This window comes from Oryzias melastigma, linkage group LG22, assembly GCF_002922805.2.
Source record: "Oryzias melastigma strain HK-1 linkage group LG22, ASM292280v2, whole genome shotgun sequence".
NCBI classification, from domain to species: domain Eukaryota; kingdom Metazoa; phylum Chordata; class Actinopteri; order Beloniformes; family Adrianichthyidae; genus Oryzias; species Oryzias melastigma.
In genome coordinates, this window is record NC_050533.1 from 18,126,406 (window position 1) to 18,143,184 (window position 16,779).

The 16,779-nt window shown below is 40.0% G+C and overlaps 1 protein-coding gene across 1 annotated transcript in view; it reads left to right on the top strand.

Moving 5' to 3' along the window:
- Positions 1-16,779, top strand: part of ttn.1 (titin, tandem duplicate 1) — a gene marked incomplete in the record, with an annotated part of 209,359 nt that overhangs the window by 139,051 nt on the left and 53,529 nt on the right. The window contains 20 exon segments of the mRNA XM_036209999.1: positions 694-975; positions 1,176-1,363; positions 1,483-1,594; positions 2,771-3,073; positions 3,321-3,629; positions 3,964-4,245; positions 4,327-4,626; positions 4,812-5,105; positions 5,198-8,167; positions 8,264-8,584; positions 8,729-9,013; positions 9,154-9,459; positions 9,564-9,727; positions 9,844-10,084; positions 12,154-12,429; positions 12,652-12,951; positions 13,109-13,411; positions 13,492-13,791; positions 13,902-14,189; positions 14,272-14,574. Of these exon segments, the coding sequence (XP_036065892.1) occupies positions 694-975; positions 1,176-1,363; positions 1,483-1,594; positions 2,771-3,073; positions 3,321-3,629; positions 3,964-4,245; positions 4,327-4,626; positions 4,812-5,105; positions 5,198-8,167; positions 8,264-8,584; positions 8,729-9,013; positions 9,154-9,459; positions 9,564-9,727; positions 9,844-10,084; positions 12,154-12,429; positions 12,652-12,951; positions 13,109-13,411; positions 13,492-13,791; positions 13,902-14,189; positions 14,272-14,574 (8,127 nt within the window).

The following is a 16,779-nucleotide window of genomic DNA, read 5'->3' on the forward strand; positions in this document are numbered from 1 at the left end:
AGTTCAGCCCACTGTTTTGTTCCACATCATAATAATCATTATTAGAACTTTCTATCACACTGTATGGTCACATGACTTTGATCAATTCAAAGACTGGAATGATGGTTGATCAGTTTCTGCTCCATCGTGTGTTGCTAACTGTGATGGAACTTTGTTGTTTTTACCTTATACTAAAATAAACCTGCCATGTCTCAATCCGAATGGTATTTTCCAAGATCAATTATTGATTTAAATTATTTTGAAATTATTTTTTAATGGTACATGTCTTGCCTCAGACAGATCGACCTGTTTGGATTGTAGGGATAAAAACGGATTCATTGATCAGTCAAATACTTGTTACACCCCTACTTCAAAATCTCATGATATATAATATTTGAAGGAATAAGGTTGCAAAGCCTGTCTTACATGTTTATGTTTCCAGGTTTGCCTAGGTATTCTGGGGGGTATGTTTTTTCCTTGTACTGTCTGTTATCTTTTCAGTGAATGGTACTTTTTTGGTAACAGAAAAAAAATAACCTATCCAAAAGAAAAATAAATAAACTAATTTGTGTTTACTGAATCCATTGTGTTTCCTGAAAGTATATGTATTTTTTAGAAGTACGAGCTCTAAATTTGATCACAGTAAGATTGGACAGCCTTTGTGAGATCTACTATAAATCTACTATATCTACTATAACATTTTTATCACTGCAGAGCCACCAACAATTGAGCTGGACTTCCGGGACAAGATTATCATCCGCGTGGAGGAGAGCTGTCTGCTTCAGGGGCGTTACACTGGAAAGCCTCCACCAACTATCACCTGGTTTCGGGATGATGATGAGCTGAAAGCTGACAAGCATATCATGTTCAAGAACACAGCAACCACTATGTCACTGGGTCTGATGAAGGCAAAGCGCGACCACAGTGGCAAATATGTGGTGGTGGTGGAAAACAGTACTGGATCCAGAAAAGGAGTCTGCAATGTCACAGTTGTCGGTATGCAGTTTAAGCTACAGCTAACAAATACAAAATATAGAACAATGAAAACAAATTGTAACACCTACATTTGTGACAGGGAAACACTGTAAATAATAGTCAGGATTTGTTGCAAAAGAAATAAATTGAAAAAGTGAGGAGATAGGCTGATTTGAACAAGTGTCTTCAGGCTTTTTTTTTTTACCTTTTTCTTTTTGCAGATCGGCCAACTCCTCCCGTCGGCCCTGTGGTGTTTGAGGAAGTGCACAGGGACCATATGGTGGTCTCCTGGAAACCCCCACTGGACAGCGGAGGTGTCGATGTCTCAAACTATATAATAGAAAGAAGAGACATTAACAGAGAAATCTGGACAACAGTAACATCTGCCACTACCAAGACAACCTGCAAGGTATCTCTTCCTAATTTACCCTGTGATGTTGATAAGTATTAGAAGAAATGTAATGCAAAAAAAAAAAAAAAACTAGTGGAATTAACATCATGGTACTTACTATGTGTATTTTGTCCTAGATCCCCAAACTGACAGAAGGCAGAGAATACATAATCAGAATCTCTGCTGAGAATATGTATGGAATTAGTGAGCCACTGGAATCTGAGGAGATGAAAGCCAAAGATCTTTTCAGTAAGCACTTTACCAAGAAGGACCAAAGAATGTCTGTGTGCCTAGCCTGACCTTTCTGTCTTCCTATCTGTACATCATTTATACATTTTGCATTAGAGGGAATATAGTTATCAGCAAAACAACTGCATTTATTAAGAGACTTTAGTCTAACAATTGATGTTTTGATGTATCCTGGTTAGTAACTTGGTCTATAAAATCCTGTAAACCAGAAAACTGTTTTCCACAAGCAGGGAAAATAATAAGAGAAATCTTGATTTCCTTGGAAGATATCTTCCAGGAACTTTATTTTTTATTCTTATTTTTTTTTATAATTTATTATATATAACATTTATTTATACAGGTTGGTCGACTGAGAACAATTTCTCTATTACAACGACGACCTGATAAGCATGACCTGGTTAGCATTCAAAAAGGTTGCTGACACCTAATTGGTAAATGTTTAATGGTGTAGACTTAAATGGCACTTTTCTACCATCATTAAGACCAAAAGTGCTTTAGAGTCACCCATTTACACACATATTTACACACACTCTGCTGCCTTATACTGTCGCCAACTTCAACTGTCAGTAGCAATGTGGATTTCAAGGCCTAACTTTCAGAAAGATCCTCTGGCTATAACCTTTGTCCCATTTGAGTTAATGAAAAAGTGTGAAAACCTTGCTTATCTAGTTCTCCCTCAAATAACAGATCAACTTTAGCATATTCCTAAGCATGTTTGTTTCAGACCAGGATTTGTTGATTTGGATAGTTTGACCCCCCAACTCACACACACCTTGTCAAGGCAACAGTGCCTCAAATTGAGAAGCTTTGGAATTAGCAATAGTTGTTTAGAAAGTTTGATCTGCCTCAGTCTTTGCTTAACCTCTAAGAGTGGTATGTGGAAAAGAAAAATGAACAATAAGGATGGTGGGAAATTTCCAAGCATTCCTTGCCTGTTTAATCTAATTCTGATGGAAAATCCTGGTATAAAGAACATTATGCAGATGCAACACACCAGTATAAAAGAAAAGGCTGTATACTTTAAAGAAATTTTAGCCTCACCATTTTTCTAACAAAGTCTTATCGTGCCAGAAATATAATGAATCTTCAGTAAAGTGCTTTCTCTATGAAATTTAAAATGGTTCTGAAAGAATTATTAAACCATGTATTTTTTTGGCTTCTGTTTCTTTTGTGAAGGAGTCCCAGAAGCCCCTGAGATGCCAATAGTCAGAGAGGTATATGCTACCAATGCCCTAGTGCTGTGGAATCGACCTCGGGATGGAGGAAAACCTATTCTCAATTACGTACTTGAAAAGAAGGAGCCTGGAGCAAAGCGATGGTCAAGAGTCACCAGAGAAACCCTCTACCCAGCCACACAGTACAGAGTTCAGGATCTGGTGGAAGGCTGCGAGTATGAATTTAGGGTGATGGCTGAGAATGAACTTGGAACTGGTGATCCCAGTGTCCCCTCAAAACCCATTCTTGCAAAAGATCCCATCGGTCAGTCTGACAAAAAGTGACAAAAAAAATATTAATGCGTGTTCAGTTTGTTACACTTCCTGTATGATTTTGATGGGGAAAAAATGCTCTCTCTGCTTTGATTGAAAAATATTTCATTTGATGCTTTGCACGTCTTGAGTAGCATATTTTGTAATATTTTTAAAACATTAAAAACAGATCGCATTTGAACAAAATCAACTTTTTGCCAAGTTAGTGATTATTTTTTTTTCTATTTTTTTTTTCATAGTACTCCCCAGCCCTCCAGTGACCCCTGAGGCTTATGATAAGACCAAAGATTCCGTCAGCCTGAAGTGGCAAATGCCACGCCATGATGGAAAAGGACGAATCTTTGGTTACATCATTGAATTCCAAAAACCGGGTTCAGTTGAGTGGACTCAAGCTAACGAGACCCCAGATCAATGTCCTGATCTCCACTATGTCGTGACAGGTTTGGCTGATGGCCAAGAGTATACTTTCAGGATCTTTACTGTCAATGCTGCTGGAAAATCTGACCCTGCTTATGTGAAACAGAACATCAAGGTTCATGAGAGACTAGGTAAGAGCCTTCATCACAAAATGTTAGACAACAGCATAATGTACTTGGTTTAGAAATATTTGGAAACATTCATGTATTGTATTTTGCATGCTAGGGCTTCCTGCTATACATACAATGGAATTTTATGAACTCAGTTTGAGATCCCGATTCCTTAAGCAAATAAAAAAAAATGTTGCCTTGAAATCCCCAAAGTTTTTGATTGAAGAAATATATTTTTTTTTTATTAAAAATTGAAATTATTCATATGTTTTATATTTAGTCAAGACAAGACTGAGAAAACAAAATTGAAAAAAAAAAAAAAACAGTATAAGTGATTATTTTCTTTTCTTAACAGAGGAACCAGAGTTACTACTGGATGGTAACATGGCACGTGACCACTTAGCCATGGTTGGCACTGATATCACCCTTAGTGCAACAATTAAGGGTGTACCAACTCCAACAGTAAGCTGGAGCAAGAATAATGAAGCTGTTCCTGCTCACGTTTCTGTTGTAGTCACTGCTTCAGGTAGTAAAGTTTTTATTACTAAATGCGTCCGTGCTGACTCTGGCAACTACACTGTCACAGTGGAAAATCCTGCTGGAAAGAAATCAGCAACTGTTGCAGTCCTTGTACTGAGTAAGTTGACTTCACAACAAACATGACTGGTAATCCAAAAAAAATGGGGATTTTACTTTTGCAAACTTTGGTTTCCAACAGACAAGCCTTCTCCTCCCAGAGATCTAACAATCTCAGAAGTAACAAGTGAGTCTGCATATCTGACATGGAAACCGCCAGAGGACAATGGTGGTGCGGTCATTTCTCATTATGTTGTACAAAAGAAAGATGTGGCAGCAGATCAGTGGGTGCCTGTTGCCCCAGCCAATAAAAAGCTGAGTTTAATGGCCATGTACTTGATGGAAGGCATCCAGTATCTTTTCAGAGTGGCTGCTGAAAACCAATTTGGTAGAAGTGACTTCACTGTCACCAAGACACCAATTAAGGCTCTTGATCCTCTCTGTAAGTGAAACTTACATGATTATTAACTTATTCTACAATTAGTGAAACTTATATAGTCTACCTCTTTAATAGAATTTAATAACAGTTGTGCATTATGTTATCTAAACAAAATCCCTAAAGTTTTTTCTGAATATGCTTTATTTTTCCAACATTTTAACTAATTTTACTTCCATACATATGTTTAGATCCACCTGGCCCACCAAAGGACCTGCACCACACTGATACAGACAAGACAGAGGTTTGGTTGGCTTGGGAGTGGCCAGATCGCACTGGTGGAAGTGAAATTACTGGCTTCATTGTGGAGTACCAAGAAGAAAGTCAGACTGACTGGACCACTTTCAAGACTGTTAGCAACAACCACTCCCATGTGACAGGTTTAGTGGAGGGCAAAACTTACCGCTTCAGGGTTAAGGCTCAGAATGCCATAGGTGTAAGTCGTCCTGACACAAGTGTCCCAGTCACTTGCCAAGAGAAGACATGTAAGATTTTTCATTGTTTATGCAAGATGTATATAGTTGCATGATTGGCTTGAACATCTCACAATCATATTCTTGATTTTGTTTCCCATCAGTGCCACCCACCATTGAAGTTGATGTGAAGCTCATAGAAGGACTTGTTCTAAAATCTGGCAGCACTATCGCTTTGCCAGCTAAGATGATGGGTATACCACTTCCAACTGCTAAGTGGATGACCGATTGCAAAGAAATAACAAATGAGGGGAGATATCACATTGAAACTGTTGAATCTTCAACCAATCTCAGAATTTCTGACTGTCAAAGGGCAGACACTGGAGAGTATGTCCTCACTGTTTCCAATCCAGCTGGTAGTAAGACAGTTGCTCTTCATGTCACTGTGCTGGATATACCAGGACCACCAATTGGGCCCATAAATATCTTGGAAGTTACCCCAGATTACATGATGATTCAGTGGAGGGCACCAAAGGATGATGGTGGCACTCCTGTCACCAACTATGTTGTGGAAAAGAAGGATGTGAAGAAACCATGGGAGCCCTGGTCTGTTGTTAGCTCAAGTGGCACCAGTACTAAAGCTAAAGTGTCAAGGTTGGAAAAGGGTCGTGAGTATGTTGTCCGTGTTCGTGCTGAGAACAAGATTGGCATTGGTGCCGGGCTTGAAAGTCCACCCACTATTGCAAAACACTTGTTCAATCCACCTGGTCCCCCAGGTCCTCCAGAATGTTCGGACATTACAGAAAATGCAGTTACATTAGAATGGGCTTTACCTGAATATGACGGAGGTAGCCCCATCAGTGGCTATGTAATTGAACGCAGAGAAATGACAGGAAAGTGGATTCGTGTCAACAAAACTCCTGTGCTGGACCTAAGATATAGAGTTTCTGGTTTATTTGAAGGCAATATCTATGAGTTTAGAGTATTTGCAGAAAACGTTGCTGGCATTAGTGAACCTTCTCTTACATCGGATCCTATCAAGGCAACTCGTGCTATCACTAAACCCGGACCTCCAGGTAATCCTAAACTCAAAGACTGGAGCAAATCCTATGCTGACATCTGCTGGACCAAGCCAACAAGAGATGGTGGCAGCCCAATTCTTGGCTATGTGGTTGAGGCTCAGAAGTCAGGAACAGCCCAGTGGAACAGAATTAATAAGGATCTGATCAAAATGTGTGCTTACAGAGTGCCAGGTCTTATTGAGGGAATGGAGTACAGAATACGCATTAGAGCTGCCAATCAGGTTGGAGAGAGTGAACCCAGGGAACTGCATGAGACCATCCTGGCAAAGGATATACTGGTACCGCCCGAAGTTGTTGTTGACGTGTCTTGCCGAGATGCATTGACAGTCAGGGCAGGCCAGATTATTAGTTTGATCTGTAGAGTGAAAGGCCGACCAGATCCAGAGATTACATGGACCAAGGATGCCAGGGCCTTGTCAAGGGATAAGCGCACAGAGATTAATAACAGTTACCCTCTTTGCGAGCTGGTCATCAGTGATGCTATGCGGTCAGATTATGGAAAATATGCTATTTTTGCCAAGAACAGCAGTGGACAAGTACAGGCAACTATTGTGGTCAATATTTTGGACATACCTGGCCCTTGTCAAAATCTGAAGACAGCCTATGCAACTAAGAAATCCTGCATGGTGTCATGGGAAAATCCAGAAGATAATGGAGGTACAGAGATTACACAGTACATTATTGAGTGCCGTCAGCCAAGCCAAAGAGGCTGGACTGTGGTCTCCAATGACTGGACTAAGCGCCTGATTAAGGCTCCTCTCACAGAAGGTTGTGAGTATTTCTTTCGTGTTAGTGCAGAGAACAAAATTGGTGCTGGGCCATCAACTGAGACTAAAACACCTGTTTTGGCAGTTGATCCCATTGAGAAGCCCGGGGAACCCATCGACTTGCACATTTCTGAAATTGGCAAGACTTTCTGTTTCCTTAAATGGAAAAAACCAGACAATGATGGTGGTAGCCGTAACCTAGGTTATCATATAGAAAAGAAACCTAAAGAGGCAGATGAGTGGGAGAGGATTCACAAGGGTGCAATCAAGGAAACGTATTTTATGGCTGACAGGTGCATTGAAAATCAGATTTACCAGTTCAGAGTTCAGACTAAGAATGAAGGAGGAGAGAGTAACTGGGTGACCACAGATGAGATAACAGTTAAAGAACATCTTGAAGAACCTGAGATCAAAATTAAACTGGAAGGAGTACTTACAGTTAGGGCAGGAGATACCATTGCCATTGAAGCAACAGTGAAGGGTAAGCCTCAACCAGATGTCAAATGGACAAAAGATGACAGTACTGAAGAGATTAGAAAGAGCTCCAGGCTTCAAATTGAGACTGGTGCAGACTTTTCTAAGATTTTGCTCACTGGTGCTAAACGCACTGACAGTGGGAAATATTATATAATGGCTTCTAACAGTGCAGGATCATGCTCTGCTAATGCTGTAGTCAACGTTTTGGACAGAGCTGGCCCCATTAGGGATCTTAAAATTTCTGGTATTACTGTCGACAGATGCCATCTAGCCTGGGAAATCCCAGAGGATGATGGTGGCTGTGATATTTACAACTACATTATTGAAAAATGTGAGACCAAAAGAGGGGTTTGGTCTGTACACTCCAACGCCGTCATCACCAATAAAGCTAAAGTAACTCGTCTCATTGAGGGCAACGAGTACATCTTCAGAGTTCGAGCTGAAAATAAAATGGGCCCAGGACCTGCGGTTCAGAGTGACGCAATTGTTGCTGGTACCCAGTTTAATGTACCTGATGCTCCTGAAGTGCCAGAAGTAACTAAGATTGGCAAGGAAGACATGACTGTGCAATGGTCAGAGCCAGAAAAAAATGGAGGAAAGCCAATCACAGGGTATCTGTTAGAGAAGAAAGAAGAACATGCCATCAGATGGACCCTGGTCAATAAGGATCCGATTCCTGGAACTCGTTTCACAGTTAGCGGACTTTTACCTTTGCATGACTACCAGTACAGAGTAAAGGCTGTCAATGAAATTGGCATTGGCAATCCAAGCAAGGCATCTCGTTCCATCACAGCAAAAGATGTAGTTGGTATGTAACATACAACATGTTCATTTTTACTTAATGACTAAAATTTACAAAATTCCTCAATTCCTTTTGTTTTATACACATTGTATCTTCTTACAGAGCCTCCTGCACCACCATCTAATTTAAAGGTTGTGGACAGTACCAAATCCACAGTAACTCTTAGTTGGTCAAAACCTGTCTCTGATGGAGGAGCTCCAATAATTGGCTATGTTGTAGAGATGAGAATACAGGGGACTGCCAAGAAAGGAGAAGATGGCTTTAAGAGGTGCAATGTTGCAGCTCAACTAGTTGTGTGTGAATTCACTGTCACAAGTCTCAATGAGAGTCTTGTGTATGAATTCCGAGTGTCTGCCCAGAATCAGGTGGGCATGAGTCTGGCCTGTAATCTAGAGAGTCCTGTCATCCCAAAGGAAATTCTTGGTATGTATTACATTTTTTTTTCATTTATCTTTCATCAAAGCAAAAAACATATTAATCTTTACATTACTAGTAGGTCTTTGGAAACCAACTCTTAAATCTATATTTGTGATGTAAAAGTTACATTTGCACTGTTTACTCCAACAGAGGCACCAGAAATTGATTTGGATGCTAGCCTGAAGCAGGGACTGACGGTTAGAGCTGGTTGTCCCATAAGACTTTGTGCCACAATCAGAGGGAGGCCCCCTCCCAAGATCACTTGGAGAAGGATGGGTGTTGACAATGTTGTCAGGAAGGGTAAAATCGATATTATCGACACCATGACCTTCTTGGTCATTCCTGACAGCACTCGCGATGACTCTGGCAAATATTGCCTAACTCTACATAGCCCTGCTGGGGAAAAAGCCGTCTTTGTCAATGTTAAAGTACTTGGTAAGTCTCAGTTTTCATTTATCTTTTTTTTACTTGGACTTTTTTGTTGTGAAAAGTGTATTATTGTAGGTTTTATATTAAAAATATATATATTTTTGAAAATGCATTAAAATGTATCTCTTCCTTTCGCCACATACCAGATACTCCTGGACCGGTAATGAATCTTGAAGCAACAGACATTAAACAGACATCAGCTGTCTTAACTTGGAATCCTCCAGAGAATGATGGTGGCAGTGAGATAAAATACTTCATTGTTGAAAAACGCGTGATTGACCGCAAGACATGGGCATCTGTTAAGGCTGAGGTTCTCCCAGAAAAGATTCCCTTCAAAGTCAGCAGCCTAATACCTGGTACTGAATACTATTTTAGAGTCACAGCTGTCAATGAGTATGGCTCTGGTGTTCCCAAAACGACACAAACTTCCTACCTCGCCACTGATCCTGTCAGTGAGTGTTATCTCTTGGCTCCATCTTACATTCTAATAAAACATATAAGGAAACTTGGACATCTCTATAAAAGTTATTAAACATGTTTTTTTTTTTCTTTTCAGGTAAACCAGACCCATGCGTAAAGATAGAAGTTCTAGAAATAACAAAGAATAGTGCCACAATTGGCTGGTTAAGGCCAGAAAGAGATGGTGGTGCTAAAATTGATGGTTATGTAATTGAATACATTGAGGTAAAACCTCCTCCAGAGCCAGTAGTACCTGTTGAGGTTTGTAACTATATATATCTCAAAATTATAAGTATTTTATTGTGATTTTATAAACCTAGCTTTGCCTTCAAATGGTATGCTACACATTCTTAACCTTTCCTTACCACTATCAAAAGGGCCCTGAAGCAGAGACAGCTCCTGCACCCTCTCCACCTTCTCCTCCAATAGAGGAGGAAGAAGAGCCAGAACCTGAAAAGGAAATATGGAACACCTACACTAGTGTCAAAGGTCTAACAGTTGGTGTTAGTGGCCTTAAAGAGGGAAAGAAGTACAAGTTCCGAGTGGCTGCCAAAAACATTATGGGACTGAGCTCATTTACTGAGACCAGGGAACCAATTGAGATCAAGGAACAAATGGGTATGCTATTGTGTATGAGTTTGAATCTATGAGGGTCGTTCCCAATATTCTCTAAAATATTATGCACACTCAATAGCTACTTGGATTTTTTACCAGATTATATCCTCTAATACATCTAGAACTGCCTTTATCTGTCTTTATTCTTGTTTAAACATATTGTCGGAAATATTCCTCATAAATGTCATCCATTATAATATACAATAATTACAGTAACTTTCTTGACTGTACAACAGTGATGCAAATATGTGGAATGTTTCACTATGCATGGTGCAACGTGGACAGATGGTGTGGCACTAAAGGGCATGATTCTGTGTGTGTAAAGAATCAGTTGAAACTTGAGGTTGAGTTGTTTATTGTGAGAGCTATGTTCTTAAAAAATATATTTGCGATAAATGAATTTGGTGAAGTAGTCAGCTTTTTTTTTTTTTTTTTTTACAATTATTATAAATGTTTTAAGGCTGTAAAACAAAACCCTTCACTGCACACTTTAAATCAGGGATAAGCAACTCCAGGCCTCGAGGGCTGCAGTGTCTGCATGATTTCCACACATCCAAGCCCTACTTATGATTAATTACCTGGCTGAGGTGTGTCCAGTCAATTAGAACATGCCAGAGCAGGATATGTTAGAAAACATGCAGGTATCCAATACTTGAGGCCTTGAGTTACCTATCCCTGCTTAAACACTTTTTTTCATACATTAACATTTTGACACTTTTCTCTATTTAAACCAAAAAGTTCAAACCCTTTAAAAGAAAACAATAATTTATTGAAAATAATATTATCACAGAAAAAAGCTACTTGTGGTCACTATGTAAATGTGTGAAGATGAACACATTCTGCTAAAGAAACACTACAAGGTGCAGATTGATTGACAATGCTCTACAGCCAATTAGAAAGGAGAACCTAAGGAGAACCTGTAAGTAAAAAAATGCATACAAAATTGCACAAAAAAATCTAGTGAGCAGTAAAATGGCAAGGGACCCCTGTACTTAAATTTCATGAAATTGTATTTATCTTTGGTGGAGACAACCATCAAAAATATAGGTCTCTTTAGTCACAAAATGTGGGAAAACATGGTAAGTAAGAATACAATAAAAATGATGGGCTCTGCCAATTAAGCAATGCACGTCGGTCCCAGAAGACCCTGTTTGCTTATAAAAGTCTGTTTATTAAAGTATGTCCACACTATTACATTACTTAAGTAAGTCTTGCTTTTCTATAGCCTTTTAGGACCTGAGCTAATATTTGAGCTAACCATCTAAACATGTAGTCACAGAGCCCCAGTTAAGCAGAATTAACTGCTGTGGAAATATAACTCATAATGTGATGTCCACGCACATGGACTCCAGGTCATAGGAGGTTAAATAGGTTAGGTTAAAAGTTTGCCAATGTTTTAAAATATTGATAAAAGTTATTTTCATCCACCGAACTGCCTTTTTTTTTTTTTTTGACTTTCACCATGCCTCATGGCCTAAATGCTTTGAATCAACTTCTGTGTTTTGCTGACTAGTGTTTACACCAACTTTAATTAGTGTACCTAAAAATATAATTTGAGTCTATGCTTTGGGCTGCACGGTGGCGTAGTGGTTAGCGCTCTTGCCTTACAGCGAGAAGGCCCCGGTTCGACTCCCAACTGGGACCTTTCTGTGTGGAGTTTGCATGTTCTCCCCGTGCATGCGTGGGTTCTCACCGGGGACTACGGCTTCCTCCCACCATCCAAAGACATGCTTCATAGGTGAATTGGTAACTCTAAATTCCCCCTAGGTGTGAATGTGAGAGTGGATGTGTGTGTGATTGAGGCCCTGCGACAGACTGGCGACCTGTCCAGGATGTACCCCGCCTTCGCCCATCAGTAGCCGGGATAGGCTCCGGCACCCCCGCGACCCCGAAAGGGAAGAAGTGGACAAGAAGATGGATGGATGGAGTCTATGCTTTGTCTGGAAGTGCATGGGATCCATATCAAAATTATCTTTATTATTAAAATTTTAAGTGCCCACTTTACCTTTACTTTATACCTTTTAATTTTTCCCAAATCCACTAAGCCAAACCTTTTGCATTTTAACCCACAGTGGAGCCAAAGATTGTTATGCCAGAGACAGCCAGTGCTAGAGCTGGAGCCAAACTAAGAGTGGAGGCACTGGTTTCAGGAAAACCCACACCAGCTTGCAAGTGGATGCGTGATGAAAATCCAGTGGTTCCATCCAGTCGCCTGGCTGTGCATCAGTCTGTTAACTTATGCGTACTTATCATCAAAGACGTCTCAAGGACTGATAGTGGAGAGTATAGTATTGTGGCTGAGAACGGTTCAGCAAAAGTGTCCCAGGCACTAAAGATTGTTATCAGAGGTTTGTACTCATGTTGATTGTAAAGAGTTGGATTAATTGACGTAACTAATTCACAGCAGAGGTCACCAAAAAAGCATTATATTGAATATATTAACAATAAAATCAAAGAAAAAGATACACCGTCAAGCTATGTAATGTCCAAATTAATTCAAATATTTACAATATTTGCAATTCTACATTCCAATTCAACAGAAGACATCATCTAACTCTTGTATATTTTAGACATTCCTGGTCCTCCTGAAGGTCCTGTGGAGATCAGTGACATTGATTCTGATGCTTGCTCCCTCTCCTGGAATAAACCACTGGAGGATGGTGGTAGCAACATTACCAACTACGTGGTTGAGAAATGTGACATGAGCAGAGGTGACTGGGTGACAGCAGTGTCATCTTGCCCAAAGACCAGTTGCAGACTGGGAAAACTTATTCCGGGAAAAGAGTATGTATTCCGGATCCGTGCTGAAAACCGCTTTGGTGTATCAGACCCTATTCAGTCTGACAGGATGGTTGCCAAGTTTCCCTTTGGTAAGTGTATATAACATTTTCCTCATGTGAAGGCCTTAATGAGCATTAGATCTACATGTGTTTTTTATGTATGAAAGTGCATCTCAAATCATGGTATAGATGGCTTAAGTAAAGGTTTGTATTGTTCGTGTTAAAGAATGCTAACTTTCATTAATAGATGTCCCAAGTGAGCCTCTCAACTGTCGTATTAACAAGACCAACAAAGACTGTATGTTTGTTGCCTGGGATAAGCCTGAGAGTGATGGTGGGAGTCCCATCACTGGTTACTATATTGAGAGAAAGGAGAGGAACAGCCTTTTGTGGGTGAAGGCTAATGACACTGTCGTGCGTACCACTGAGTACCCATGTGCTGGCCTTATAGAGGGCCTGGAATACACTTTTAGAGTGTCTGCCATCAACCGTGCAGGGCAAGGCAAAGCAAGCAAGAAGACTGACTTTGTAACTGCTAGGACCCCTGTTGGTAAGCTTGCACCGTGTATGTATTTGTAACATGGCTGTAGACCCCATTAAATTAATTTAAAAAACATGTCTGCATCACAGACTCTCCAGGTAAACCAGAGGTCCTAGATGTTACCAAGAACTCTGTTACTTTGGTTTGGACCCGTCCCAAAAATGATGGTGGAAGCAAGATCATAGGTTATTATGTTGAAGCCATGCGGCTGCCAGGAGACAATTGGATTCGCTGCAACACTAGTAGTCAAAACGTTCCAAGGGAGGAGTATACAGTCACTGGCCTTGAGCGAGATCTTCAGTACCAGTTTAGAGTCATTGCCAAAACTGCTGTGAATATGAGCAAGCCCTCAGAAACCACCGAACCAATCCTGGTCTGTGCAGAGAATGGTGAGAGATTTTGACTTTTTACTCAAGTGAACTGGGTAATAAACCACTGAGCATAAATCCACACTACTTGTTTATGCTTGTAACTTTTTTCTCTTCTTTTTTAAATACAGTTCCTCCAAGAGTCGAACTTAACACCAAGATGCAGAAGGGTTTTAAGATCAAAGCTGGTACCACAATTATTTTAGAGGCTGATGTGTTTGGCAAACCTATGCCCAGAGTAACTTGGAAGAGAAACGATGATAACTTGAAATCTGGTGAAGGTCAGTTAATCACACAGCAGAGGCATCACTTTCAACTAGAGATTCCCAATGTCACCAAAGAACACACAGGTACTTATACAGTACTGGCTGAGAATGCCAGTGGTTCCAAGACTGCAGAGATTCAAGTTAATGTACTAGGTGAGATCTTGGTGGGAACAGAGCTCAAAATAATTTTGTTAGTATTTAGTTTTACATTAACAGTGAATTTGTTTCTTCACAGACGTGCCTGGCCCTCCTGCCAGTGTCAAATATGATGAGGTGTTTGCCACCAGTGTTAAGTTGTCCTGGGTCCCTCCTTTGAAAGATGGTGGTGCCCCTATCAACAACTACATCATAGACAAACGTGAAACCAGCAGAGCTAACTGGGCTCAAGTGTCTTCTAAGGTCAAAGGGGACACTCTAGAATTTAATGCAGAAAAACTCATTGAGAATCATGAATACCAATTCCGAATTCGTGCCGAAAACATGTGGGGAGTTGGAGATGCACTGATCACCAACCCAGTCATCACCAAGAATCCATTTAGTGAGTAAATATAGCTTTTTTTCAGAGTTTCTTTTATAAAAGTCATGCTGTACAATAGGACTTATACTTGTATTACAGCAGTAAATAGTGGTATTAATACCAAAAGTTGTTTGTTTTGCAGCTGTCAAATACAATTCACAGCTCAATGTTAAAAATATTTTTTCCTATACAAGTTGTTGATATCTACGTCTTATACATTGGGTAGAAACGATTGTTTTTAATTCAGATGTTCAAATTATTCTGGATTCTCAAAGTCTAATTTGACTGATTATTCTGATCAGATTGAATGATCTAGACCAGGGGTCACCAACACGTCGCCCGCGGGCGACAGGTCGCCCGCGAGCACCTCATCAGTCGCCCGCAGGTCTCTTCTAAAAATAGCACAACTCACTTGTGAGCTGCTCGATTATTTTATTTTATTGTGATGCAATTTTTTCTTAAAATCACACCTGCCTTTATAAAGAATAAAAAATTAAAACATCTTAAAAATAGATGCTTTTTTTCTTTTTTCTTTTTTTTTAAATCGTCTGATATGAGCGCTGTACAGCCGTGCGCACCAAGAGGTCCTGCAGCGTCAAAGCGCTTTAGAAATTGCGGGTCATACAGAATCGCCCAGCAGCTCCTCCTCCTGCTTTCCTAATCGCTTCATCTACTGCCGCACTTTTGCAGCTTGGAGCCTGAAGTCTCATGAGCACGTGCGCCGTGACAGAAACTTGAATTTATGTTGTCGTGTTTTCAAACAGAAAAAAAGGTCCTGGTTCTTTCCTGTTAGAATGATTTTTCTTTTAACCGCTGAACGGACTCCTCCCTCTCTTGAGTCGAGCTGCGCTGCACGCGCCCCAGACAGAGCTGTGACGTCACCCACATGCTCCCTTTTAGTGAATCAAAAAAAAAAAAACTTGTTCTCGTTCATCGCCGTGTTTTTAATGACTTATTGCGTGAGTTGTTTGTGCTTTATCACAAAAATATAATTCAATGGAACCAGTGTCATTTCGAAACTGTTTTTCTTTTTTTATTTCATAAATTTCCATAAAGTTTTGCGCAAATGTGTAATGGAAATGCAGCTAATAACAAAAAATGAGACGTCCACCTTCTCTCTTTCCCACTTGGAGACACAGAGAATATTTGATTATTAGTTATCTTTAATGGAAACACAGATTACAAAAAAAAAAAAAAATCGCATTTTTCGAGAAAAAAAAATAGTTTTTGCTCGTAGAGGAGCTGGTTTTGGGGCGCATTAAAATGGATATGGACACTTTTCGCAGAGCTGTTATGAAAATTTACATTTTTCTGATTAGATGGGCTTCTGAAGTGTCTGTCCAGTACAGCACTAGGGCGCCATTTGAGATCAACGTCACAGCTAATCGTGCATCTCCTCTGTAAAATCAATAACCAAGACTTCCTAATCGCTTCAGCTGTAGCCGCACTTCTGCAGCTGGCAGCCTGAATACTTGTTCTGGACATTCTTTTACATTCCACTTCTGACTTGCATCTGAGACTGTCAGTGGACTCTCTGCGCGAGCCAGCGCGGCACGCGCGCACCACACTGCTGTGACGTCACCCAAATGCTCCTTTTTAGACAATCAAATAAAAAAACACACATTGCCTGTGTTTATAATGACTTATCGCGTGAGTTGGTTTGTGTTTTATTGCATTATTATGAAACCGTATCATTGCGACACTGTTTTTTTTTGTTAATTCCTAGAATTTGGTTCAAGTTTCATGTGTAATGAAGCAGAACCCAGAGCTGCTGAGTGTTTCTGTATGGTGGGTTCACTGAGCCCCGGATATCGGCAGTAAAACGAAGCAGTTTGTCAGAGAAAACATAGAACACCGGCACCGTATATAATCGATTGATTAAATAGTGTCGACGTTTTCTCTGAAAAACTGATTTGTTTTGCTGTGGATTGTTTAAAAATGACAAAGTTTAGCGGACTGGGTTGGGCCGAGTGGCTGTTTGCTTATGTCCAGAGGTCAGTGAACGCACCATGCGCAGATTCTTGTCTTCTGTGGGATCTGTCAATCAATCTGTTCAGAGGTTTAAGGAAAATAAATGGACAGGTGCATGAGACTGAATTAAAGCGTTTGAGGAGCGTATCCACTAATAATAGTTATAATTAATTAATAATAATTAATTAATAAATAAGTTATAATTTTGTTAAAAACATTTCATTTGGTCATTACCTCAAAATGTGACAAGATCTG